General features: G+C 46.2%; 1 protein-coding gene across 1 annotated transcript in view; it reads right to left on the bottom strand.

Annotated features, from left to right (window-relative positions):
• The window catches only part of plek (pleckstrin), a gene marked incomplete at its 3' end in the record, with an annotated part of 50048 nt that extends 26197 nt beyond the window's left edge, over positions 1 to 23851 (bottom strand). Inside the window, 6 exon segments of the mRNA NM_001292738.1 lie at positions 2518 to 2622; positions 3959 to 4143; positions 5907 to 5998; positions 7658 to 7839; positions 11497 to 11652; positions 23723 to 23851. Coding sequence (NP_001279667.1) covers positions 2518 to 2622; positions 3959 to 4143; positions 5907 to 5998; positions 7658 to 7839; positions 11497 to 11652; positions 23723 to 23770 — 768 coding nt within the window.
• Positions 23852 to 26373: the final 2522 nt, after the last annotated feature.

The raw sequence follows: 26373 nt of genomic DNA, 5'->3' as shown, positions 1-26373 counted from the left end.
TTCTTCAAACATTGAGCTTGGGCCAGTGATCCAACAGTTGGCTTACAAGTACACAATCCCTACACATGACGGAAAAAGAATATTTGAAGATGCTTTGAGACATTTCAGCAACACGATAATAATCGTTGCATTTGACACAGCGCCTGATCACACCGTTGGGACGTCTCAAAGCGCTTCGCGGAATACACTGCAAAGTGAAAGTGACTGTATATTTGGTGGGTGAAACGTGGCAGCCAATTGCGTCCAGCCTGTTGTCGGGGTGGAGGTGAGGGGGGGGGTTAAGATATCCTTCGAAGTTTTGCACATGTCGATGTAAAGTTAAGCGCCCTGTGTTCCACTTGGCAGGTGTTCGCGGGGGGGATCAGCGCGTGTGTTCAGGCGGGGGGGGCTCAGCGCGCGTATTTGGGGGGGGGGTCAGCACGCGTGTTCAGGGGTGGGGGTGAGCGCCCGTGTTCGGGGGGGTGGTCAGCGCGCGTTCATAGGGGGGGTCAGCGCGCGTGTTCGAGGGGGGGGGGGGGGGGGAGTCAGCACGCATGTTTGGAGGGGGTTGGTCAGTGCATGTGTTCGGGAGGGGGTCAGCGCGTGTGTTCGGGAGGGGTCTGCGCGTGTGTTCGGGAGGGGGTCAGTGCATGTGTTCGGGAGGGGGTCAGCGCGTGTGTTCGGGAGGGGGTCAGTGCGTGTGTTCGGGAGGGGTCAGCGCGTGTGTTCGGGAGGGGTCTGCGCGTGTGTTCGGGAGGGGTCTGCGCGTGTGTTCGGGAGGGGTCTGCGCGTGTGTTCAGGAGGGGGTCTGCGTGTGTGTTCGGGAGGGGGTCTGCGCGTGTGTTCGGGAGGGGCTGCGCGTGTGTTCGGGAGGGGTCAGCGCGTGTGTTCGGGAGGGGTCAGCGCGTGTGTTCGGGAGGGGGTCTGCGCGTGTGTTCGGGAGGGGTCTGCGCGTGTGTTCGGGAGGGGTCTGCGCGTGTGTTCGGGAGGGGGTCTGCGCGTGTGTTCGGGAGGGGGTCTGCGCGTGTGTTCGGGAGGGGGTCAGCGCGTGTGTTCGGGAGGGGGTCTGCGCGTGTGTTCGGGAGGGGGTCTGCGCGTGTGTTCGGGAGGGGGTCTGCGTGTGTGTTCGGGAGGGGGTCTGCACGTGTGTTCGGGAGGGGGTCTGCGTGTGTGTTGGGGGGGGTCAGCACGTGTGTTCGGGGAGTTAGTGCGTGTGTTCGGGGTGGGGGATAGCGCGCATGGTCGGGGGAAGGGGGGTCAGCGAGCGTGTTCGGGGGGGTCAACGCGCGTGTTTGGAGGAGGTTGGTCAGCGCGTGTGTTCGGGAGGGGGTCAGCGCGTGTGTTTGGGAGGGTGCCTGCGCATGTGTTCGGGATGGGGTCTGCACGTGTGTTCGGGGGAGGGGTCAGTGTGTGTGTTCAGGGGCGGGTCAGTGTGTGTGTTCGGGGGCGGGTCAGTGTGTGTGTGGATGTTGGGGGGGGGGGTCAGTGTGTGGGGGGGGGGTCAGTGTGTGTGTTCGGGGGGGTCAGTGTGTGTGTGGATGTTGGGGGGGGTCAGTGTGTGGGGGGGGGGGTCAGTGTGTGTGTTCGGGGGCGGTCAGTGTGTGTGTTCGGGGGCGGGTCAGTGTGTGTGTTCGGAGGGGGTCAGTGTGGATGTTGGGGGGGGTCAGTGTGTGTGTGTGTGTGGGGGGGGGCAGTGTGGGGGGGGTCAGTGTGTGCGTGTGGGGGGGGTCAGTGTGGGGGGTGGTCAGTGTGTGGGGGGGTCAGTGTGTTTGTGGGGGGGGTCAGTGTGTGTGTGTGGGGGTCAGTGTGTGTGTGGGGCGGGGTCAGTGTGGAGGGGGGGTCAGTGTGTGTGTGTGGGGGGTCAGTGTGTGTGTGTGTGTGTGGGTGGGGGGGTGTCAGTGTGGTGTGTGTGTGGGGGGGGGGTCAGTGTGTGTGTGTGGGGGGGCAGTGTGGGGGGGGGGGGTCAGTGTGTTCGGGGGCGGGTCAGTGTGTGTGTTCGGAGGGGGTCAGTGTGGATGTTGGGGGGGGTCAGTGTGTGTGTGTGTGTGTGTGGGGGGGGCAGTGTGGGGGAGGCAGTGTGTGTGTGTGGGGGGGGGTCAGTGTGTGGGGTGGTCAGTGTGTGGGGGGGTCAGTGTGTGTGTGGGGGGGGGTCAGTGTGTGTGTGTGGTGGGGGGGTCAGTGTGTGTGTGGGGCGGGGTCAGTGTGGAGGGGGGTCAGTGTGTGTGTGTGTGTGTGAAATAATCCTTGCAATTGATGTAGCGCCTTATCACGTCAATGAGACATCTCAAAGTGCCTCACAGAATATATTGTAAAGTTGTAGAATATATTCAGCGCCTTGGGACGTCCTCCCAACGTGAAAGGCGCTATACAGATGTAATTTTGTTGTTGTTGTTGTAAAGTGTAGTCACTGTGTATTTTGTGGATGAAATGTGGCAGCCAATTGCGCACAGCAGTGTCCCACAAACAGTCATGGATTGAGTGACAAACTATTATTATCAGTTTTAAGTGCGTATCAGATGTACACTATCTGTTTCACACCTGCTTCAGCAGACATCCTTGTTTTACAATCACTCCTCGGAACTCCTCCTTCAAAATATCATCGTCTTCACTCGAATTTCCTTCGCTGAAAAAGCCACTGTCAGCCTGGCAGAGAGGGAGAGAGACAGAGGAAACAATGCACAGTAATCAGACAGTGACATCTGCCTTCCCGCAGTGATGAAACCACAGAACGTCTCAAACTGACCTTAGTTACATAACCATCAAGAGGCAGCAGCAGGAAGTGCTATACTCTCGCTTTTGAGTAGAGCAGTGAAGAAACAGCATCTTCAGCTCCATAATGAGCACCAACTCTGTTGTACTGCACTCCCTGCAATTCAGATTTAAACTGGAAGTACCAGTTTGCAACTTCTGTAAACTGTGCTTTCGGAACGGAAAATCAAAAATAAAAGATTGTGTTACCCCCCACCCACCTCTACCCCACCACCCCCCAACATGTGTTAGGATTTACAGTGGTGATCCGCAGCCTGGGTTATCTGCTGCGAGATACTGGCCAAAACAGTCGCCACTCAATCCACGACTGTTTGTGGACTGTGCGCAATTGGCTGCTACGTTTCGCCCGCAAAATACACGGTCAATTCACTTTACCGTATATTCTGTGAAGCGTTTTGAGACGTCTCGAGTAACAACAACAATAACAAGATCACATTTGTGTAGCACCTTTCATGTCGGGAGGACGTCCCAAGATGTGGGGTAAGGCATTCTGTCAAATGCAAGGCTTATTCTTCTTATTCTTCTTCTTCTTATTATTATAGCGCTTACAGAGCTTTAAACGAACGATGTGGATAAGAGCAACATTTGAAAAAGCGACTGATTGATAAGGCAACAGTTTAGGTGCTAGTTAAACAGTGATTTAGATATAAGTTAAACAGCGATGAAACAACGGTACTTTGTTTGCTGGCTATTTTATTGAACTGTATCATTTTGAGTTCACGGTTTATGGGGTTCACCGTTTTGCGGATTACCATTTTAGTGCTTGTGATTAGGGGGTTCACATTTTGGAGGTCCACTGTTTTTGGTGGGGTGCCTTTTTGGAGTTCAGTTTTTGGGGATTCAGGTTTGTGGGATTTCACTTTTGGGAGGTTCGACATTTTGGGGGTTCGATGTTCTTTGGGGTAGCCATTTTGTGGGGTTCAACGTTTGCCTGCCATGCAACTTCATGCCTGCCCTCAGCTGGATTTGTTTTGGACGGTATCTCAGAGAGATAATCAGGACATGGATCACTAGGGCTCCACTGTAAATACAAAAGCGCAGAGCTTCGAAAGTGCGAGCCCAGCACTTAGAACATGAAAATTGCTGGATGATAGAAGACCAAGGTCCATCCAGGTTCGCCTCCCACCATCCTGCATTCTCATGCACATGTTGTGTCCCAAATTACACCTGAACAGGCAGACGGGACCTCGGTTTACTCTTCGCTACTTACAAAATAATAATAGGCGTCAGCCTCGTCGGCAAAACAACTCTCAGCCACTTGTTCCGCGACCTCCTTGGCTCTGTCCTCAGCTGGCTGCAGGTAGCCCTCGCACACCAGGGCAGCTGCCAGCAGAACTCCCTCACGGCGATTCCTCACTGACTTAGACGACAATAGCCAGTCAATCACGCAGATGCCTGCAACAACAACAACAAAGAAATGATAATAAATATCCTTGCATTTGGTGTAGTGTCGAGACCCAAGTAGTAGAGGAGGGTCGAAGAGGAAGGTGTTGAGGCAGGCCTTGAAGGAGACAAGGGAGCGATCGAGGCAAATGGACTGTGGGATGAAGTTCCATTTGATGTAGCATCTTATTACATAGTTGCAATAGTGCCATGGGATCTTTAACGACCACTTGAACAGGAACAGATGAGACCTCAGTTTAACATGTCATCTGAAGAGTATTACCTCTAACAATGCAAAACCCCCCCTCAGCACTGCATTGGAGTGTCAGTTTAGACCATATAATTCCAAGCTTGAACCCATAACCTTGACTCAGAGGCAAGCGTGCTACCAGGCTGACACACAAGGAAAGATCATCGAAAGATGCTCAAACCCTTATTTTGCAACACTGCCCCTAAGTTCAACCTCTGACTCATAGAATCACAGAAATTTACAGCGCAGAAAGAGGCCATTCAGCCCGCCTTGTCTGCACCGGCTCTCAGAGGAAAGCTATTCATTCTGTACCATCACTCTGCCTTATCCCCATACTCCCTCACACCTCTATCTGATTCTATTGTTATTTTGTTACTCTCATTAATATTTTGATACGTGTAATATAATAGAGCACTTCAACACGTTAAAATGGCATAAAACGCTTCACATGATGCGTTGGCTTGAAGTCCGCACTTCCACACTCTCAGCTCATGTGCAAACCTTATCCATCACCTTGGCATATCCTCCCAATGTGAAAATGGGTGCTTATATAAATCGAAATGCAAGTGTAATTACTGTAGCTTTATAGTTATATTCCAGCAGCAACAAAAACAGAAATCAGGTGAATAGCCAAATTCATAAGAACATAAGAATTGCTGGAAGAAAGAAAACCAAAGTCTATTCAGTTCATCTCCCACTACCTTGGCAGTCGCATGGACATGTCATGTCCCAAACTATATTCTGTATCTCAAGATATTATTTCCTAAAAGAAATCTATCTAATTTGCTTTAGGAAGAATCAACATTTTCTGTTTCCACCGTCTTCCTAGGCAGCCTATTCCATCCATTTACTTCTTGCTCACTGAAACAGTGTTTTCGCAGATTTGTTTTGAATTTTTCCCTTTCAATCTTTGTTCAGAAAACAAATTATATCCTGTGGGAGTGTGTGGGGGAGGGCGTGGATGGACACAGTGAGAACATTCGAGGGTGGGGGGTGTCAGCCGGGTGTCTGACACATGCGAAAACCCATCACCTTGCTTAAGCGTATCCAAACCAAGCTGCGAATTCCATGCATCCCATCTATATATGGAAATCCCAGAGATAGATTATTGGAATGGAATGTGCTCTCTCTCCTTGGAGGGACCCATCTTCCTTACAACACCAACAACCACAACAACTTTCATTTGTATAACGACCTTCACGTGGGGTAGCGTCCTGGAGCACTTAGCTATATTCCGGAAAGTATTAGGTGCAGGTTGGAAAGAGCCAAGGCTTGGGGATCCCAGCGTGTGCGTTGGGTAACTGTGGAGTCTAACCAGCTAAAACCACATAGCTTGCCATCAATATCACTATCTGTCGAGCTTTCCCGCTGCTTGTCCAGCAAGGACCACCCTACCCATTAGGGCTTTGGATTTCAGGGTTAACAGGAGCTGAGTGGGATGATTCCCTGACCCCAGTGACTGGTCTGCCCTTCGAGGTCCTGCCGAAGGGTTGGAGTGGGTAGGATGTCTGAACTTCATATTCACCTGTGAAACAATGATTGAAGGTTTTTTTTTCCTTTTGCAATTTCATTTCCTTCACGCCAGTATCCAAGTGCTTCATAGAGAGGTATAAAGTACTAAAATCAAAACAAAGGGGAGTGAATATCTAACACAGGACCCACAATGTAATCACCCGCACTTGTTCAATTATACTGGAGAAAAAGAACATTTTATGACATTTCTTTGGCACTTTATTGCACTGGAAATTGAGGGAGATCTTCATGTGTAGGTGGCGTACACATGTGAAACACTTAGTCTGGTTTGGATAATCTTAAGCATGGTGATGGGTCATACGTGACAGACACCCGGCTGACCAAACAAAAATCATGCTTGGAATGTCTCAAAGTGATTCACAGTGATTGCTGTCAAGTGTAAAACAACTTTATTTTTGATCAGCCGGATGTCTGATACATGCGGAAACCCATCACCGTGCTTAAGAGAATCCAAACCAAACTGAGAATTCCATACATCCCACCGACACATGGAAATTCCAGAGATATTTATTGTAATGGAATGCGTACTCTCTCCTTAGGGAGAGGGGGGTGGGGGGGATACATTCTGCTTCCTAATTTTGGAAAGTATTAGGTACAGGATTGCAGTCAAGGCTTGGGGACCCCAGAGTGTAACTGCTGGAGTCTAACCAACTAAGCTATTCCAATAAGCTGTTCAGGCATAGCTTGCTATTGATATTGCTATCTGACAAGCTTTCCCACTTCTTCTCCAGCTAGGACCACCAGTTAGGGCTTTGGCTTCCAGGGGTTGTCCAGTGGCTGTGAGCAAACAAGCCAGCCATTTGCACCAACAAGGTCCAGCCATTTGCACCAACAAACAGCTATTAGGTGCATGCTTTATTGATCTGCGGGATATTTACGAAATGCAATAGTAATCTCTGCACCTAATACAGCTCCTACAATGTTAAAAGGGAATTGCTGTTAGTGATTGTGTACTTTGCAGGCAAACATTGCAGTCAATTTGCTCATAGCAATGTCCCACAAATAGCCGTGAAGTAAATGACCAATTTAGCTGCAGGTGTGTTGGCTGGGGCAGACTAGGAAAATGTCCCCTCTCCTTTTGAACAGTGCCATGATATCTTTAGTATCCATCTGAACAGGTATTGCAATGTCTCAGCCAAAGCACGATGCCTATGATAATATAACGCTCCCCTAGCACTGCACTGTGGGGCTTGAACCCATAACCTCCTGGCTCAGAGGTCAGTTATCTGGTGATTTAAGGCAACAACTCAGAGATGATGGCACAATAATCACACTCTCATCTATGGAGTCCCGCAGTGTAGTGTTTAGCACACTGGCCTCACAAGCGAGAGGACCTTGGTTCAATTCCCGGGCGGGGCGAAACCTTAAGCAAATTTCCTCACTCCACACACCTCAGTTAACCTAGCAGTAGGAACCCGGCTGTTAGTTGATTGGTGGATTACTTTCTGGGGGTAATAATCCCTCCTAAAAAATTGTGGTCACTCAATCCATGACTGTTTGTGGGACACTGCTTTGCACAATTGGCTATGCGTTTTGCCCACAAATTACATTGTCTGTCCACTTTACAGTATATTCTGTGAAGGGCTTTGAGACGTCTCAATGACGTGATAAGCCGCTATATCAAATGCAAGGATTATTATTATTATAGCTGCATTGAAAACTCATCTGGAACCTGCTTCACCAGCACATTAACATAAAAATATATTAACACAAAATAAAGGGTAACCGAGTGAAAGTTCTTACCCTAAATTAATATCTGAAGCCAATCTGATGGATTTTCTCGTTGACTTTCGGGCAAATTTCTGGCCCGCTTCAATACATTTTAATGCTCTCTTAATATCCCGCACCCAGGCATCTCGTTCCTCAAGGTGCGAGGCTTGCAGGAAATGGTCTTGATTCTTTGCTGTCCGGAGTTTGAAAACAAACTAGGGGAAAATGGATGTGGCAACAAAGAATTACAGCAGGGCAAAGAACAAACCAATTTATTATTTGGGTAATTGTTAGCGAGCACAGGGGGAAACTCCATTTTCTTTTCAAATAGTGCCATAAGATCTTTCACGTGTACCTGAACAGGCAGACATGACCTCAGATTAACATCTCATTTGAAGGATGGTCTCTCTGACAGGGTAGCACGCTCCACTCCCCCACCCCCAGCTCTGTGCTGGGACGTCAGCCTAGACTGTGTGAGTTCAAAACCCACAACCTTCTGACTCAGAGGCGATAGTGTTACCAACTGAGCTGGGGGGGCACCAGGTTCATTCTGAAGCAGAGCTCCTGCAAAGCGCAACATCTTTTGTAGTTCATTCGATGCAAGAAAGTAGGAAAAGACCTTTCGGTTTCATCTTGCTCACTTTGTTAGTTACAGATCAGACCAAATTCTTCCTCCTCTACCTTATAGCTAATCCAGGAACCCTTCATTCCCTGTAGAATTGTGAATCTGTCTATTTCTTGTTTGAATGTTTTAAACAATTGGCTGCCACGTTTCGCCCACAAAATATACAGTGAATTCACTTTACAGTATATTCTGTGAAGCGGTTTGAGATGTCTCAACATGGTGATAAGGCGTTATATCAAATGCAAAGATTATTATCTATACTAATAAAATGACAATGTCTGTCTGCACTCCAAGAAGGATCTCAATAGCCGATAGATGTAGAGATATCATTTATACCTCAACGGAAAGCTCTTGCACTTGGGAGTGACATGGGCCTATTTGTTTTCGGGTATCTCCTATCGTTCATGACTTATTTTCAGTTTTGAGTTTTTTACTGCAGTTACACCTGGTGGCTGCTAGTCAAAGTGGCGCTGAGGCATCGTGCGTCACTGAGCACCTACTTATGTATGCACGCACTGCATTTACACCTGGTGGCCGTGCCAGCTGACTGTGCTGCTGTGGGATCCTGCGTCATAGAGCATGCACATGGCCAAGCAGCGGGAGCAAAATAAAGAACACAGATTAAGTTAAACTGCGGCAAGAACAACAAAATTATATTATTAAAGTGCTGAGTCCTCCCACTGAGTCCTCCCAAAAGGAATCCTCCCACAGGAGTCCTCCCATATGAGTATAGATAAAGATTAAATGTCTGTCTGTCTGTCTGTCTGACTACTTTCCATATTGGATCCTTTGGTTGTAAGCATGGCTGCAACGGGTACAGCTAGTTTTACTCTAAACACAGAAGTCACTGGGGACGCGCAGTAGGTCAGGCAGCATCCACGAAGAGAGGAAAATGATTTAACGTTTCAGGTCTAAGAACTTTCAACAGAACTGGGGGATGTTGGAATCAACTCCATCCTCACCCGACTCCACTGGCTTCCCATCACACAGAGGATACAGTTCAAGATCCTGGTCCTCACCTTCAAAGCCCTCCATGGCTTTACTCACCCCACCTCTGCGACCTCCTAATCCCCTACCATCCTGCCCGCTCCCTCTGCTCAGCGGGCTTCGGCCTGCTTCATGTCCCCTGCCTCGCCCAACCCACCATTGGCGGGTGGGCCTTCAGCCACTATGCCGCCACCCTCTGGAACTCCATCCCACAGTCCCTTAACCTCGCCCACTCCCTTGCCTCGTTCAAGTCCCATCTCAAGACCCTCCTCTTCAACAGTGCCTTCAATCACCCTCTTTCCCCCCCTGCCCTCCACCCTCCCGATCCTGACCCCCAGCTCGGGTCCGAAACACTGATTGTCCAGTGTCTTGGGACATCCTCCCGATATTGAAAGGCGCTATACAAATGGAATTTTGTTGTTATTGTTGTTGTTGGAAGGGAACAGATTATAAGGGGAAGTAGAGAAGCGGGGGGGAAAGAAAGACATAATGAACATTTTTAGATGGAGGACAGAAGATGATGAGATTAGAGGTGTTGATGGTGCAAGACAAAAGGTAATAGATGGATTATAAAACGAACATATGCATCTAAGAACCAGAGGATGTGTTAATGGTTGCAGAAGAGGGGAAGGGGAGTGTGGGGATGCAAGGTTGAGAGGAGATGGGAACTGCGGTTAGGGTCTGAAGTGGTTGAAATCAATGTTGAGCCTAGAGGGCTGTAAGGTGCCCAGGAAATGGATGAAGTGCTGTTTTTTGAGCTTGTGTTGAGCTTCGATCGAACAGCGTAGGAGGCCCTGGATAAAAAGGTCGCAGTGGGAGTCGGAAGGAGAATTAAAATGGCAAGCGACCGGAAGCTCAGGGTTGCACTTGCGAACAGAATGGAAGTGTTCGGCAAAGCGATCACCATATCTGCTTTTGGTCTCCCCGATGTAGAGGAGACCACGGCGTGTGCAGCGAATACACTGTGCTACGTTGATGGAAGTACATGTAAATCGCTGATTTACCTGGAAGTAGTGTTTGGAGCCCTGGACAGTGGTATGGGAGAAGGTGAACGGGAAGGTGCCAGGGGAGGGAGAGAGAGCAGGTGTTAGTGGCGATGGAGGAGTGGACCAGGGAGTCACAGAGGGAGCGGTCCCTGCGGAATGCTGAGAGGGGAGTAGAGGGAAAAATGTGTTTGGTGGTGAGATTACGCTGGAGGTGGCGGAAATGGTGGAGGATTATCCGTTGAAAATAGAGGTCGGTGGGGTGGAAGGTAGGACTCGCGGCACCCTATCACAGTTCTGGGGGCGGGGATGCAAAGAGGTGAGGGCAAAGGTGTGGGAAATAGAGCAGACACAGTCTGCCACAGTGGAGGGAAATTTCTCGGCTGAGGGAAAAGGAGGACATTTCAGAAGCTCTGGTGTGGAAGGTGATATTGTCAGAGCAGGTGCGGTAGAGGCGGAGAAACTGGAAGAAAAGAATGGAATCCTTACAGAAAGCAGAGTGATAAGAGGTGTATTAGAGGTAGCTGTGGGAGTCGGCAGGTTGTTAGTAAATGTCAGTGGATAGTCTCTGCCCCGAGATGGAGATAGGGAAGTCAAGGAAGGGAAGGGAAGAGTCAGGGATGTGAAGTTAAGGGAGGGGTGGAAGTTGGAAAAAAAATTCATGAAGTTTTCTAGCTCGGGGCGAGAACACAAACACAGTCATCAATATAGCGGAAGAAAAAGTCAGGGACGGGACTTGAGTAGGACTGGACAGAGATTGTTCAATGTATCCTACAAACAGGTAGACATAGCTCGGGCCATGTGGGTTCCCATAGCGACACTTTTGTTCGGAGGAATTGGGTAGAGTTAAAGGAGAAGTTGTTCAATGTGAGAACAAGTTCAGCGAGGCGGAGGGTGTGGTGGTGGATGGAGATTGGTTGGGCCGCTGTTCCAGGAAGAAATGGAGGGCCTGCAGGGGGATGGAGGTGTTCAGGGACTGAACGTCCATTGTAAAAAGGAGACGGTTAGGGACAGAAAAATAGAATTTGTTGAAGTGACAGAGGACGTTAATAATACGGCGGAGGTCATCAATGGGGCATCAATAATAATAATATTATTATATTACTTCTATCGAACACACATGTACCTTAGTTTTATAAGTTTTAGCAGTGAAATTTGTAGTGTTTGGTAACGCATCCAAACCGAATGCGATGTTAAATTCTGCATATTTTGCCCCCTAGTGTTAAATAATTGGAAAGAGAAGGTTGTGTTAAAAAAACTTATTCTGGTTTACAGACCATTCTTTTATTGTACTCCTGGCATGGGCTGGTCAGCAAACTCTCCTTCAGTGGAATCACTCCTTTCGGGCTCTGGTCAATTTTTTTATCGTAAAATTTAATCTCATCTTCTAAGAGGACAACCCATGTTGCCTTCCAGGAACTGAACACGGTTCTCTGTGAAGGGGAGGAAAAAGACAAGACACATTATAAAACACAGTAATAATGATAATATTAACAATAATCATAATCCTTGTATTTGGTACAGATTCTTATCACGTCTTTGAGTCACCTTAAAGGGTTTCACAGGAATTATAATAATAATAATAATAATAATCCTTGCATTTGATATAGTGCTTTTTCACGTCTTCTCGAATTACGGTGAAATCGAGAGAGTATGTATTTTGTGGGTGAAACACGGCAGCCAATTGCGCAAAGCAAGTCCCACAAGCAGCCTTGGAGTGAGTGATCAATTTTATTTGAGGGATTTGTTGGCCAAGACATCGGAAGAGAGAAACTCCCTTCCCACGGGATCTGCAGTAGCAGTCATAGCACAAATACAGTGTGTTTTACAGTGCCTTGGCTTCTTGTTTGACCCTCAACTACCCTTTCTACCCCACATCCGCTCTGCCTTACCCCACCTCCGCAACATCGCCTGGCTCCGCCACTGTCTCACACTGTAGGCCGCCGAGACCTTCATACACGTATTCATAACATCCAGGCCTAACTGTGCAAAGTCCCTACTTGTTGGCCTCCCCAGCTCCTCCCTCCACAGGCTGCAGATCATCCAGAACTCTGCAGCCTATGTTCTCTCCTGTACCAGACTCCGTGACCCTATTACCCCCATCTTTGCCCGACTCCACTGGCTTCCCATCACACAGAGGATACAGTTAAAGATCCTGGTCCTCACCTTCAAAGCCCTCCATGGCCTTGCTCCCCTCTGCGACCCTCTAAGCCCCTACCAACCTGACTGTAGGACCATAGAAATGCACAGTAAAGAAGGAGGCCATTGTACTTATTGTCCTGGACCGACTCTCTGAAAAAAGGATCGGTTTAGTGGTTCGAGTCGTCTCACCGAGATCACTCCATTCAATGATAATGGGCAACCACTTTTCTATGTTGTGGTGACCAACATAGTCGAGCTGAGCCGCAGATTCCCCCAGATCACTGCAAAGCTTGAGTTCAAGTTCTAAGGTTCTGAGCTCAGAGGATTTGTCAAAACATCTTAATATCCTGGTTCCCTTGTCTACAGGTGCCTCATGCTCTTAGGACATGGGTGAGACTCATGTAAACTCGTGAATTTACTTAGCAATGGGAGGAAAGACTGAATCACACCGTGTCACATTTGCTATGAACCACGTTTCTCTTTAACCTCTCAAAAGATCCTGTAGGGCTTGCTCTGCTTCATGCTCCATTTGCCCCCACACCCACACCATCATCTTCAAACATGCTTCAAACCACTTCAAAGCCGCTCTCTGTTACTCTGCTTTCCTCCCTCCCAACTCAAAAAATATGAAAAACCTTTGCTCTTCAACTGCATCTTCAGTCATTACCCACCCACTCATTCCCCTCATTTGGAGTTTACCGCATAAAGGAGTTTATGTATTGATACGTAAACCTGTTTGGGCTCCCTCAACTCTCTCCGTGAAGCGCTTTGAGACATTCTTGGTAAGAGAATGGTAAGGGTGGTAAGAGGGGCGATAAGCCCAAACAATATAATTTAACTTGCCTGCTTGTCCTCTCTACTGAGGAAAGTGAATTACATGGACGGAGACCATGAAAGCAGAGAAACTGAGTAAAAACTCACTCTAGGAATGTGCACAATTGCTCGGTCCATCCCTTCTCAAGCTACAAAACTGAAAATATCTCCACAAGCTCATGGTGTAAAGTGTCCAGGAAGTTTAGTTCAGGTCAGGACACTGGAGTCATTTAGAAATCATCTTGACACTGCGATGGGAGGGGCGGGGATGGTGGTGTAGGGTGGGTGTTCTGGAAGGTTGAGACCAGATTACGATGAGAAACAATCTTGTGATCATGGGAAGCGACACCCAGAGCCAAACAACGTCAACAACTTGCATTTATATAGCACCCTTCACGCTGGGTAGGGTTCTGGAGTGCTTCATAGTGGCGGAGTCTGACAAATCAATTCCTCCTATTCCGCTCCCGAGGCAAGATAAGAAAATTCAGAAACATGTGGCATACAGGGAGTTCCGAGATTGGCTGGAAGTCGTCCTCCAAAGAGTGAACAAAATGGTACATAAAAGTCAGGATTTTAGTGTAAGTGTACAGGACTGTAACTTCTTGTTTGTTAGCTGCAGCATTACGCATCCAAATGTCAATCACAGTTCCTATTATTAGTTCCTTTCTGACTCATGTGCATTAAATGGAAACATTTTGATGGTGCAAGTTTCAGTCGTATGCACCTAATGAACAACAAATTAATTTAATTTGCGCCCAAGGAGGCCTGGAAGCAGATTTACTGACAATGTGACAATAACAATCCTTGCATTTTACATAACACCTTTGGTAAGCAGCCACAAAGCCAGGATATTTGTTGAGATTTCTCTCAACACAGCACCCGGACATGGGATTCACTCACAGTCCATTTACACTCCACACACCTCATTTCTTCCACCTCAATGCTCTCACTCACTTTGATGCATTTATTTTAATCCCAGATTTTTTTATATATCACAGAGGAGTACAAAGAAGTCCAAGACATTTCATTGTCTGGATCGACTGGAACTGTCAGCAGTTCACAAGGGGTTAGGAATTCATGTTTCAAGAAAAGATGTCTCAGTAAATGAAACACTGAAGGTCTCACACTCTCTCAATCCGACATTTAAGGAGAAGCCAGGTTGCTCTTCCTAGTCTGGGGCCTGGCTTGGTAGAGTGATAGTTGATAGTAATAATCTTTCCATTTGATATACCGCCATTATCACATCATTGAGACATCTCAAGATGCTTCACAAAATATATTGTAAAGTGAATTTACTATATACTTTGTGGGCGAAACACATCAGCCAATTGCGCAGAGCAGTGTCCCACAAACAGCGGTGGAGTGATTGAACAATTTTATTTGGGGGATTGTTGGCCAGGACACCAGGAGAAATTCCTTTCTCTTTTTGAATAGCGCACCTGAACAGGCACAGACATGATCCCGGTTTAACCGAAAAATCAGCACACCCCAGCAATGCATTGAAATGTCATTTAAGACTATCATCTAACCTTCTGACTCAGAGGTGAGAGTGCTATCACTGCGACAGGCTGACACACAAAGCCAACTTTCTAGGCTGATTATCCAACGCAATGTTGGGGGAGCATTGCATTTTTGGTAGTGCCATCCTTGAGATATCAAAGCAAGGTCCCATCTGCCAGTTCAGGTAGATGTCAAAGATCCCATGGCACTACTTGAAAAAAAGAAGGGAGTTTCTCCCGGTGTCCTGACTGATAATTCCCGCTCCTTCCCCCTCCACACCCCCCAGATGAAACTGGTCATTCACTTCATGGCTGTTTGCGGGACATTGCTGTGCACAAATCGACTGCCGGGTGTGCCCACAAAATAAGCAGTGACTACACCCCACAGAAATATCAGAACCACTCCCAGATTTCTCAAAGGCCACAGCTGCTGAAATAAACCCCCTATAGGCACTATGTCAGGAGCAAAAGACAGAGCTGGATTGAGAGAAATGAGGAAGCAGTGGCAAATTCACACCGCAGTGAATAAGGCTCCCAAACCTCATTACCCAGCCTGAATCATGAAGGGGTACTGAAGAATGACTTGCACCCATGCTGTGTTGTAACTACAATAGTGCAAATGTGCAGTCATGCCAGACACCATAATAATAATCTTTGTATTTGATATAGCGCCTCATCACGTCATTGAAACGTCTCAAACGGCTTCACAGAATTTCTTCTAAAGTGGATTGACTGTGTATTTTGTGGGTGAAACTCGGCAGCCAATTGCCGTTGGCTGAGTGACCACATCTTCTTTTTTGGGAGGGATTATTACCCCTGGAAAGCAATCCGTCAATCGAATAACAACTGGGTTCCTACATACTGCTACATAAACAGAGGCATGTGCTGTAAGGAAACTTGCCTAAGGTTTCGCCACGTCCGGGAATTGAACCTAGATCCTTCGGATGTCAGGTGAGCGAGCTAAACTACTACGCTACGGGACTATGATGTTATGATGCTGCTGATCTCAGCAAGGTTACAATAACAACAACAAACATACAAATTACATTTGTATAGCATCTTTCACATCGGGAGGACATCCCAAGGATCTGTACAGTCAAGGGTTTGCACCCGAGTTGCGGGGTGGGATAATAATAATCCTTGCATTTGATATACCGCTTTTCACGTCGGGAGGATGTCCCAAAGCGTTTAACATAACACACTGTAAAGTGAATTGACTGTATATTTGTGGGAGAACGCGGCAGCCAATTGCGCACAGCAATGTCCCACAAACAGTTGTAGATTGAAAATGACCAATTGATTATTGTTACTTGGAGGTGCCGTCGTTTTGGATGAGGCATTAAACTGAGGTCTTGTCTGTGTCTGATCAAGTGGACTATTCGAAAAAAGAAGGAAGTTTCTCCCGGTGTCCTGGCTAACAATAACCCAAATAAAACTGATCATTGGCTTTAAGGCTGTTTGTGCAAATTGGCTGCTCACAAAATACACAACCACAGCACTTTACAGTATGTTCTGCGAAGCGCTTTGGTACGTCCTCCTTGGTAACTAATGTAGAACCACATAATCAACTTGATCGAATTCAAGATCCTCGTCCTCACTTTCAAGGCCATCCATGGCCTTGCCCCCTCCTACTTCTCTGACCTGCTGACTCCCTACCAACCTGCCCGCTCCCTCCGTTCAGCGGGCTCTGGCCTGCTCCATGTCTCCCGCCCGACCTGCCCTAACATCGGTGGCCAGGCTTTCAGCCTCTCTGCCCCCACACTCTGGAACTCCATCTCACAGTCACTTCGCCTCGCTTACTCCCTTGCCTCCTTCAAGGCCGGTCTCCAGACCCTTCGCTTCGATTGTGCTTTCGATCACTCTCCCACCTCTCTGCCTTCCCTCACCCCTATCCCACCTCTCCCCCCTGCTCGAGTCCTGACCCGACTGTCCAGCGCCTTGGGACGTCCTCCCGACGTGAAAGGCGCTCTATAAATGTAATTTTGTTGTTGTTGTTGTTGTCCTGATGTGAAGGGCACTATATCAAACAATAATAATAAAAACATTCTCAATACTAATACTATTAATGATAATAATGTGAGAGTTGAGAATGTGAAAAGCAGAAGTGCTGTGGAGGGTGTAAAGGCCGGGAAATGTCAGAACGACAGTTGACAGGAAGTTATATTTAGATATAGAGAACTTTCAGAATAATAGAACTCACAATTGGGATTTTAACCCACTTGTTCTTGGTACCTAATGGAGAACCATATAATCATCAGACAGAAGGTGAAGAGAGAGTGAGAGAGAGAAAGCATGTCTGCAGTAGTCCAAGGCACCGTTAAATTATTAATAATAATAATCCTGGCATTTAATACGGTGGTGTTCATATCAGGATGCCTCAAAATGCTTTGCAGAATTCACTGTAAAGTGCAGCGACTGGGTATTTTGTATTCAAATGCGACAGCCAGTTTGACCCACAAACAGCCATAAAGTGAATGACTAATTTTTACCCTAGGCTTGGACACAAAGAAAGTCTCTCTTCTCTTTTTGGATCCACCTGAACGGGAAGAGAGGACCTTGGCTTAACATCTCATCCAAAGGACAGCACTTCCAACAATACAGCGCTCCCCCAGCACTACACTATGGTGTGAGTTTATTCAATATTATATTATTATATTATAATATTCAATGCTTTCCAAATATTGCACTCATCCAATGGATACAATAGAATTTGGCAGTTTACTGCAGTGTAAATGCAGGGTGTAATTGCTGAACTTGGCTATACTGTACATTTCATTGCAAGGTGCAGAAGGAACTCACAAGCAAGAGTTGTTTGTGATCTTTTGGCTCCTATTCAAGTCCTTTCTCCATGATCGCTTAAAAGTAAGCAAATGAAGCGAATCCTAACAATAACAACAACAAGATTACATTTGTGTGGCGCCTTCCACGTCGGGAGGACTAAGAGTTGGGATGTTATGCAAGTACTTTTCACATGTGGTATTGTGAATAAAGTTTGTGACTTTGTGTTCAACTTCTGGGCAAATAGCTGGTCTTGTGTCAGGATACAACGAGGTCTATAGGAAGTGGCCTCAGTGACCACTAACTGAAGCTCACACATACAGGCTGTGTGCCCACCGTACACAATTTGCAAATTAAACCCTTACCACATCATTGGGATGTCTCACAGCTCTTCATAAAATACACTGCAAAGTGAATTTGACTGTATGTTTTATGGATGAAACGTGGCAGCCAAGTGGGCACAGCAGTGTGCCACAGACAGTCATGGATTAAGTGATCAATTTTTTTTAAAAGGGTTTATTACCCCCAGAAAGTAATCCGCCAATCAACCAACGACCGGGTTCCTTCTTACTGCTTCGTAAACAGAGGTGTGTGGAGTACACTTGCCTAAGGTTTTGCCCCGATGGGGAATCAAACCCGGGTCCTATTGCTTGCGAAACAAATGCTCTAACCACTTCATTACGAACTCCACACTGTGTCCATACTACAACTACTGTGAGGATCACTGCATATTTTTTATTCTATTGAGGGCACATTTGCAGTATGCAGTAATACTACCGTGCGTCGTAAAGTGCTTTTCTAAACGGCAAAACAAGTAACAAGAGACAAGATGCAAATCAGTTTGCACTTTGCAAACCTCATGTGAATAACAGAAAATGTTTGGTTTCAATCTTTCTTCTAAAAGAGAAATGAAAACTTCTGCAGAATTTTACCTTGGAAGGATAAAGAAATAGAATGCATGATATGCGTAAGCAGCAAATGTGATGGGTCAGTACTTCTGTGCACTCTGCACTTTTGTGCTCTTATTTTTTAGATCATACAGTCAAATAGTAATGATAATCGCACATGATACAGCACCTCGCGAGGTCAACAAAACATCATAATTTTTACAGAATTTTCACTGTAAACAAATGAACAAATGGACAGATCAATACAGTACCCAATCTGTGCACAGCAACGTCCCATAAACAGCCATGGAGTGAATCACAAAAAAGTATTTGGGGGTTTGTTGGCCAAGACACCAGGAGAGGGAAATTTCCTTTTCTTTTTGAATAGCGCCATGGGATGTTTAACATCCAGCTGAACAGGCAGATGAGACCTCAGTTTAATTTCTCATTTGAAGGACGGAACCTCTGACGATGCAAACCCCCCACCCCCCCATCCCCGGCACAGTAATGGAGTGTCAGCCTGTCCAACGTGGGGCTTGAACCCACTCTGAGATGAGAGTACTACCACTGAGCCAGGCTGACCCCAAATAAGAACTACAATATAAATGGATATACGTTTCTGTCGTAGGTTTGGGAAAGCCACGCAAGACCCAGCCTTTAGAGGCAAGTCAGCAGCAAGTTCGTTTTAAATAAGTAACAAATCCTAATAAGTACTCGAGCCGGGAGCAAAAGATAACAGGAAAGAAATTCCAAGTCCCAAATCTGTTCTTTGTTCTGTTACTTCCGTGCACTAAAAGTAAAATAGGCCACTTGATATCAGTCAAACCACCTCTTGATCTATGTTTTACCTCCAGTATCAACCGGATGAGATTATTGTCTTGTTCTGTGTTGTTCCTGCCCTTCGAGCCAAACCATTGTGATGTTATCAGCTGTGATAATGATCATATCACATGTCACACTTTATTCTGCTTTCTCTGCTTCATTTCACCATCAGGTTTTAGACTGCCTGCACGATTGGTTTGAGGCTTTCCAATTACAATAGGCATCAGTGTCAACTCCCATCCCTAGCTCGGGTGCCAAGTGAGGTTGTCAGGTACGTTTTGGGACGTCTGCTGTGCGCAATTGGCTGCTGCGTTTCATCCACAAAATACACAGTCACTTCACTTTACTGTATATTCTGTGAAGCGCTTTGAGATGTCTCAACGACGTGACAAGGCGTTATATCAAATGCATGGATTAATATTATTACAGCGTCTTATCACCGCATCGAAACGTTTCAAAGGGCTTCATAGGATTTTTACTGTGATGCAAAATGAAGGTGAATGTGGTAGCGAATTTCGTACAGCAACGACTCAGTTTGTGTATATTCAAGAAGATTACAATGGGGCGGGGTGGGTTTGGGGGGGGGTGGTCATGATCTTAGACTGCGCGCAAATCGGGCGGCCACGATCATCTACGAATACAAAAAATCGTATTACAAAAAAAATCTGCGAAGCTCTTCAAGTTGTTTCGACGTTACAAGTGCTATATCAAATGCAAGGACTGTCAATGTGAAGTAGGAGGATGAATAGACAGTTCTGATTTCACTGTTTAATGGAGTGTCTACCGTGGAGGCAGTTTCAAATGCAAGAAATATTATTATTATAATTGTTAGTATTAGTAATAGGAGATTGGCACACATTACTTGAGGAAGTGTTTTGCTGCCTTAAAAACTGGTTGTACAATGAGCAGTCTCTACAGCACACATCAGCTCTGAACACTTCCTCTGTCCAACTACTCTACTTCATTGACTACGTCTGTCAAAAGACGTGAAGTGGAATCCACTGTACTTGGAATGAGTGCATCTATTACCAAAGGTGGACTGTGCCTAAATACAAGAGAGTACTGTCCTGGAGTTATGAGTTTAAAACTGTCAATTGAAAACCTCAACATGAACAACAACATCAACAACAAAATTACATTTGTATGGCGCCTTTCACGTCGGGAGGACGTCCCAAAGCCCTGGACAGACAGAGTTACGGACACAACCCGAGGGTTGGGGTGGGAGAGGGTGGAGGGCAGTGGGGGGAAGCAGGGATATTGAAAGAACGGTCGAAGAAGAGGGTCTTGAGGTGGGTCTTGAAGGTGACGAGGGAGGGAGTGAGACGGAGGGACTGCGGGATAGCGTTCCAGAGGATGGGTGCAGAGTGGCAGAAGGCCCATCCGCCAATAGTGGGGCGAGCGAGGCGGGGGACGTGAAGCAGGCCGGAGCCCGCTGAGCGGAGGGAGGGGACAGGATGGGAGGGGGTTAGGAGGTCGCAGAGGTTGGGAGGAGCGAGACCGTGGAGGGCTTTGAAGGTGAGGACCAGGATCTTGAACTGTACTCTCTGTGCAATGGGAAGCCAGTGGAGTTGGGCAAGGGTGGGGGTGATAGGGTCGCAGAGCTTAGTGCTGGAGAGGACATAGGCTGCAGAGTTCTGGATGATCTGCAGACTGTGGGGGAGGACCACCAAAACTGCTGCTACATTTTAGAGAGGAGGTTACTTTAAGAGTTTACTTTTGACCACAAAACACACACCATCCCCTACACTTGTGAAGCATTTTCGGACGTCCCACTCACTTGAAAGTTAACTTAGGAATTATTATTGCTATAAAATTGGCCACCCACACGAGTTGCCACCCGCAGACTGTTGTTTCCCTTGAGGGGTGAAACGCGGCAGCCAATTTGCGCACAGTCACACCTCCACAAACAACCACGATGTGAATGATCAACTTTATTTACGGGCTGCTGGAAATAGATATATACGAGTCAAAATTAGGCATGAATAACCATAAAACTTGGTTTGAAGTTGTGCAACTCTAACCCTCATTTTCCGCTTTTATTTTCTGTCCTTCTCAGTGTCTAAGTTTAATTGCACGGAAAACTGACATCAAACAAAAAAAATCAAACTCTGGATTGCATCTCGGAGCCATTTGAGTTTAAATTGAAGGACACTGACTTCAGGAGCAAGGTTACATTTGGATGCTGGAACTCATTTTAAAAAAAGCTTGATGATGTGATAGGAGGACGATAGGGTGGGTGTTCTGTAACGATGAAATCAAATGGGCTGAAGGGCCTTCCTCATCTGAACCGATCTTGTGAATAAACATGCACCCTTGTGGGATCTGTTCCTTCCAATGGGCAGTAAAGTGTTCAGGGAAGAACACGGGTGATTCTGAGGTTTCAATGCGCTAAATTATAATAATAATAATCCTTGCATTTGATATGACTGTGTATTTCGTGGGTGAAACACGTCAGCCAATTGCGCACAGTAGATAAAGAGGTCTACACAGCTCAAGTTGGTCCCTTAGAACAATCGTGTTGAGAAGAATGTGATCCAGATCTTTAAAAGATGAAGCCCTCTGACTTGTTTCACCTCTCCTCACTTTCAAAGCCAGCCTTAAAACTCTGACTGTGCTTTTGGTCATCGTTTGCCCTCTCCCCCCAGCTCCAATGTCCATCCAGCTGAGTAAAACCTGAAAGACGCTATCTGAATGTAAATTGTATTGTATTTATATTGTATTAATAAATAATGCTCTATTTATTAATCCTATTTATTACATCTCTGGTACCTGTCTAGTTCTTGAAATTAGTGATTCTATTGAAGCACACAGGAGTCAAATGTAGTGAATTCAACTGTTAACCACCCTTCACATGAAGTAATTCCTCCTAACCTCAATCTCCTCCCGCCCCCCACCCCAACTCCCTTTGTTCTATTAGAGTGGGGATGGACAAATATTTTGGAGCTTTGCTCCACTGTGATCATCGATGCAGAACTTTTCCTCAGAGATCGTGGGTAATGTCATGTCCATGATAAGCTTTCATTGGTCTCGTGGAAGGTCTGAGTTTAATGGTGTAATTACCTTTAGCAGTAATAACAACAACTTGCATTTATATAGCACCCTTCACGAGGGGTGGTGTCTCGGAGCTTTGTATTTAGTAAATAAATACCTTTAAATCATCCATGCTCTCCTCTTTTTTGGCAGAGGAACGAAAGCAGTTTGCACTGATATAGCACCATTCACGAAGTAGAATGTTCAAAGCGCTTTATAATGTGGAATGCTCCTTCAAAAAGAGTAGGATAACTGCTTTGAAACGTTCTCCCAACATGAAAGGCGTCTGATAACTCGACCCTAGCAAGAATTATCATTTCATGTTCACGTTGTCAGACTCCACCACTGTCAAGCGCTCCAATATCTACCTCGCATGAATGGCACTAAATAAGTGCAAATTATTGTTGTTGTTTTCATTCAAAATATTTTGCAGAAAACGATTGAACAATATTAATAACGATTGAACAATATTAATAAAAATAATTATTGCATTTGATATAGTGCCTTATCATATCTTTGAGACGGCTCAAAGCACTTCACAGGGATATACTGTAAAGTGTATTGACTGTATATTTTGAGGGGCAAACACAGTCAATCCAATATAATTATTTAAATACCTTAAAACCTTTCATTACCTTTCTCTGATCAAGTCCTATGGAACGATTATAAATAATTATAAGGTTAAGGCAAAGTTCTCCTGCGCTTAGGGAGACATCAAGGGAATTCTTTGGGATTTTGTTTTTTTAAATGCAATTTATTTTTCAGATGTGTTTCTAATAATGTTGCATAATGCACCTGAGACATTAAGACGGGAAAGCTCCTAGCTTCTCAAAAGAGAAGGGAGTTTCTCCAGTGTCCTGGTCATCAATCCCCCAGATATAACTGGTCACAAGAACAGGTCAATATAGTGAGGGGTACAATTGCACTGCTTGCTCAAGACTCTTTCTCAAATGGTCTCTCTTCAATAGCCAGGCAAGACAACACAAATGGAAAGTTAAACTGGGAAGCACGTCAGTCCACTTGTGCGAGGTAAAATAGAAACTCCAATGTTCTCACTAAAAAAATAATGTGCAGAAAGTTCCTTCTCACCCACAACCCACCCAGAGTCCTACAGAAAAACAACCCCACAGGAGACAATATTGCAGGTGCATCCTTGGTTCTTTCTTCTTTTAAACGCTCAACGGGCATGTGAGTTGCAAAGAAGGACAGTCAGGGTTATTTAAACTCATGTCAATTTCACACAAGTTCATGTCACAGGCGATCGTTGTGGGAGTCCAGGGATTTTAAGAGAAGTGGAACCAGTAACAAGGGATAGACAAATCCAACCCACAGACACAGACACACACACAACACACACAGACACAACCCACAATACATACAGACACACACACAACCCACAGACACACACACACAATACATAGACACACACAACCCACAGACACACACAACACACACAGAACGCACACAGATACAACACACAATACATACAGACACACACACACAACCCACAGACACACACACACACATCTTACCTTCTTGACGAGGTAACCCTCCCTGATAACCCTGGGTTCCAGTTCCATGCTCTGGGCTGCTCTGCTCTGCTCTGGGAACTCTGGCACTTTTAAGCTCTGACAGCGACATCACAGGCAGTAAGAAAAGTCGCAGTTTCCGCCAGTTTTGTTCCAAAAAAACTCAGAAGTGACACTGCCAAAGTGAGTCACTTCCCCGAACTGACACAACGGTTGCAAAGGCATTGCTCACTCGCACTCAGGGAAGCAAACCAGAGAGGAAGCACTTTGGGGGGGTTTCAGGGTATTCGTTTTTAATTGCCATTTATTTTTCGGTTTATGTTTCTATTGCATTCATGCAGCTGAGACGATTTAAGGGGTGGGGGGGTGGGGGAGTAGGCAGTATCTCCCCTGTGCTGGTCATCCATTTTCCAGTGGTAATAGTTTATTGTTATGCAATAATAATTTAATGATAGTCATCATTTTCTAGGTGTAATAATCCCCTCCTCCCCTCCCCCCAAAAAAAATTAGGTCACTCAATTCACAACTGCTTGTGGTACACTGCTGTGCACAATTGGCTGGTGCATTTCGCCCACAATGATGCTTGGATATTGACACCATGTTGATTTAAGTGGTGGTGACAAGTTAAGCTCGGGTTAAATTATCAGGAGTTTAGATTTCCATTTGGAAAACCGTCACCGTGCTTAAGGGTACTCAAACTAAACTGAGAATTCCAGTCATCCCACCCTCACATGGAAATCCCAGACATAAATTGTTGGAATGGAACGCACACTCTCTCCCTGGAGGGACACGTCCTGTTTTCCTAAGTCTGGAAGTATTAAGCACAGGTTGGCAAGGTTGCGTTGGGGGTAACTGCTGGAGTCTAACCAGCTAAAACCTCGTAGCTTACCATTGATGTTGCTGTCCAGCAAGATTTCCTGCTGCTTGTCCAGCTGGGACCACCCTACCCATTAGGGCTTTGGCTTGCAGGGTTAGCAGGAGTGCAGTGGGATGATTCCCTGCCTCCGGTGACTGGTCTGCCCTTCCAGGTCCTGCCGGTAAGCCAGGCTGGCCGTGCTGTCACCAGCCGTGCCCTGGAATACTGTGGACCCGCCTGGTTCAGACCAAAAAGGGTGGGCTCAACGTGGGCTCAACTGACATTCCGTTGGCAAACATGTCACCTTGGAGCCAGTTCGGCTCCGTGGATACCCCGTTTACCTCCAGCCCAAGGAGGATAGTCACTGGTTGGTCATTTGAAGTCCCAACAAGTGTGAGTTTGAGCCCTCACGTGGTGGATGGTAGGTACCAGGAACTCCCTGCGAGCTTCCTGGTGGGCAACACAGCTCAGGATGAAATGCTCAAGGCTTTGCCACCATCTTCCTGCCCACAGCTCTGACCCACATCCCTTCCCTCTGAGCGATCGTTCCCACTCGTTGGGAGTTAAGCAGCAGCCTCTGAGGAAGAACAGCACCCTCTGCAGCTTTTGTGTGAAATAGCAGAATATTAATAGCACAATCACAATGCAGTATAATAATAATAATCATCCTTCAATTTGATATTCCACCTTTCACGTGGGGCAGTGGGAACATCTCAAAGCGCTTCACAGAATTTACTGTAAAGTGGATCTTAACTCTGTATTCTAAGGGCAAACAGAATTTGACATAGCACCTTAAACTTCAAAGCTTTTCACAGACAGTTGCTGTAATGTGAAATGACTGTTTATTGCTAGCCAATTTGCGCAGAGCATTAATAATAATAATTCTTGCATTTGATATTATTACGTCTTTGAGACGTCTCAAAGCGCTTCACAGAATATACTGTAAAGTGAATTGACTGTACATTTTGTGGGCAAAATGCGGCAGCCAATTGCGCACAACAGTGTCCTAAAACAACAACAAGATTACATTTGTATAGCGCCTTTCACGTTGAGAGTACGTCCCAAGGTGCTGAAGTCCTACAAGCAGTTGTGGATTGAGTGATAATAATAATAATCCTTGCATTTGATATAGCGCTTTTCACGTCAGGAGGACGTCCCAAAGCGCTTCACAGAACACACTGTAAAGTGAATTGACTGTATATTTGTGGGCAAAATGCGGCAGCCAATTGCGCACAACAGTGTCCTAAAACAACAACAAGATTACATTTGTATAGCGCCTTTCACGTTGAGAGTACGTCCCAAGGTGCTGAAGTCCTACAAGCAGTTGTGGATTGAGTGATCAAATTATTATGTATTTATTTAAAGGGATTATTACCCACNAAAAAAACAATCCGCCAATCGACTAACAACCCGGTGGGGTTCCTACTTACTGCGAGGTGAACAGAGGCGTGTGGAGTAAGGAAACTTGCCCAATGTTTCGCTCTGCTGGGAATCAAACCCAGGGCCTCTTGCTTTCGAAGCGAGAGCTCTAACTACTAAGCTACAGGTCTCCAATATCCCACAAGACAGATGTGAAATAAATGATTCATTTTTGGGGGGTTACACATCAATTTAGCAGAAAACCAACAAGCAGTAACCAAAGAAGTAAAACGCACACAATGATCAAAAAACACTCACGCACGCTGCATTGCGTCTTACCACTTTACCATCAAGAACAGCGGCAAAATGATCGTAACCGGGTCCCTCAAACTATCAAAGTGTTGACATGGCACTAAAATCAATAACAATGCTGTGAATA

This window comes from Callorhinchus milii, unplaced genomic scaffold, assembly GCF_018977255.1.
Source record: "Callorhinchus milii isolate IMCB2004 unplaced genomic scaffold, IMCB_Cmil_1.0 Scaffold3, whole genome shotgun sequence".
In the NCBI taxonomy this organism is placed as follows: domain Eukaryota; kingdom Metazoa; phylum Chordata; class Chondrichthyes; order Chimaeriformes; family Callorhinchidae; genus Callorhinchus; species Callorhinchus milii.
This window is presented reverse-complemented; position numbering and strand designations above follow the sequence as displayed.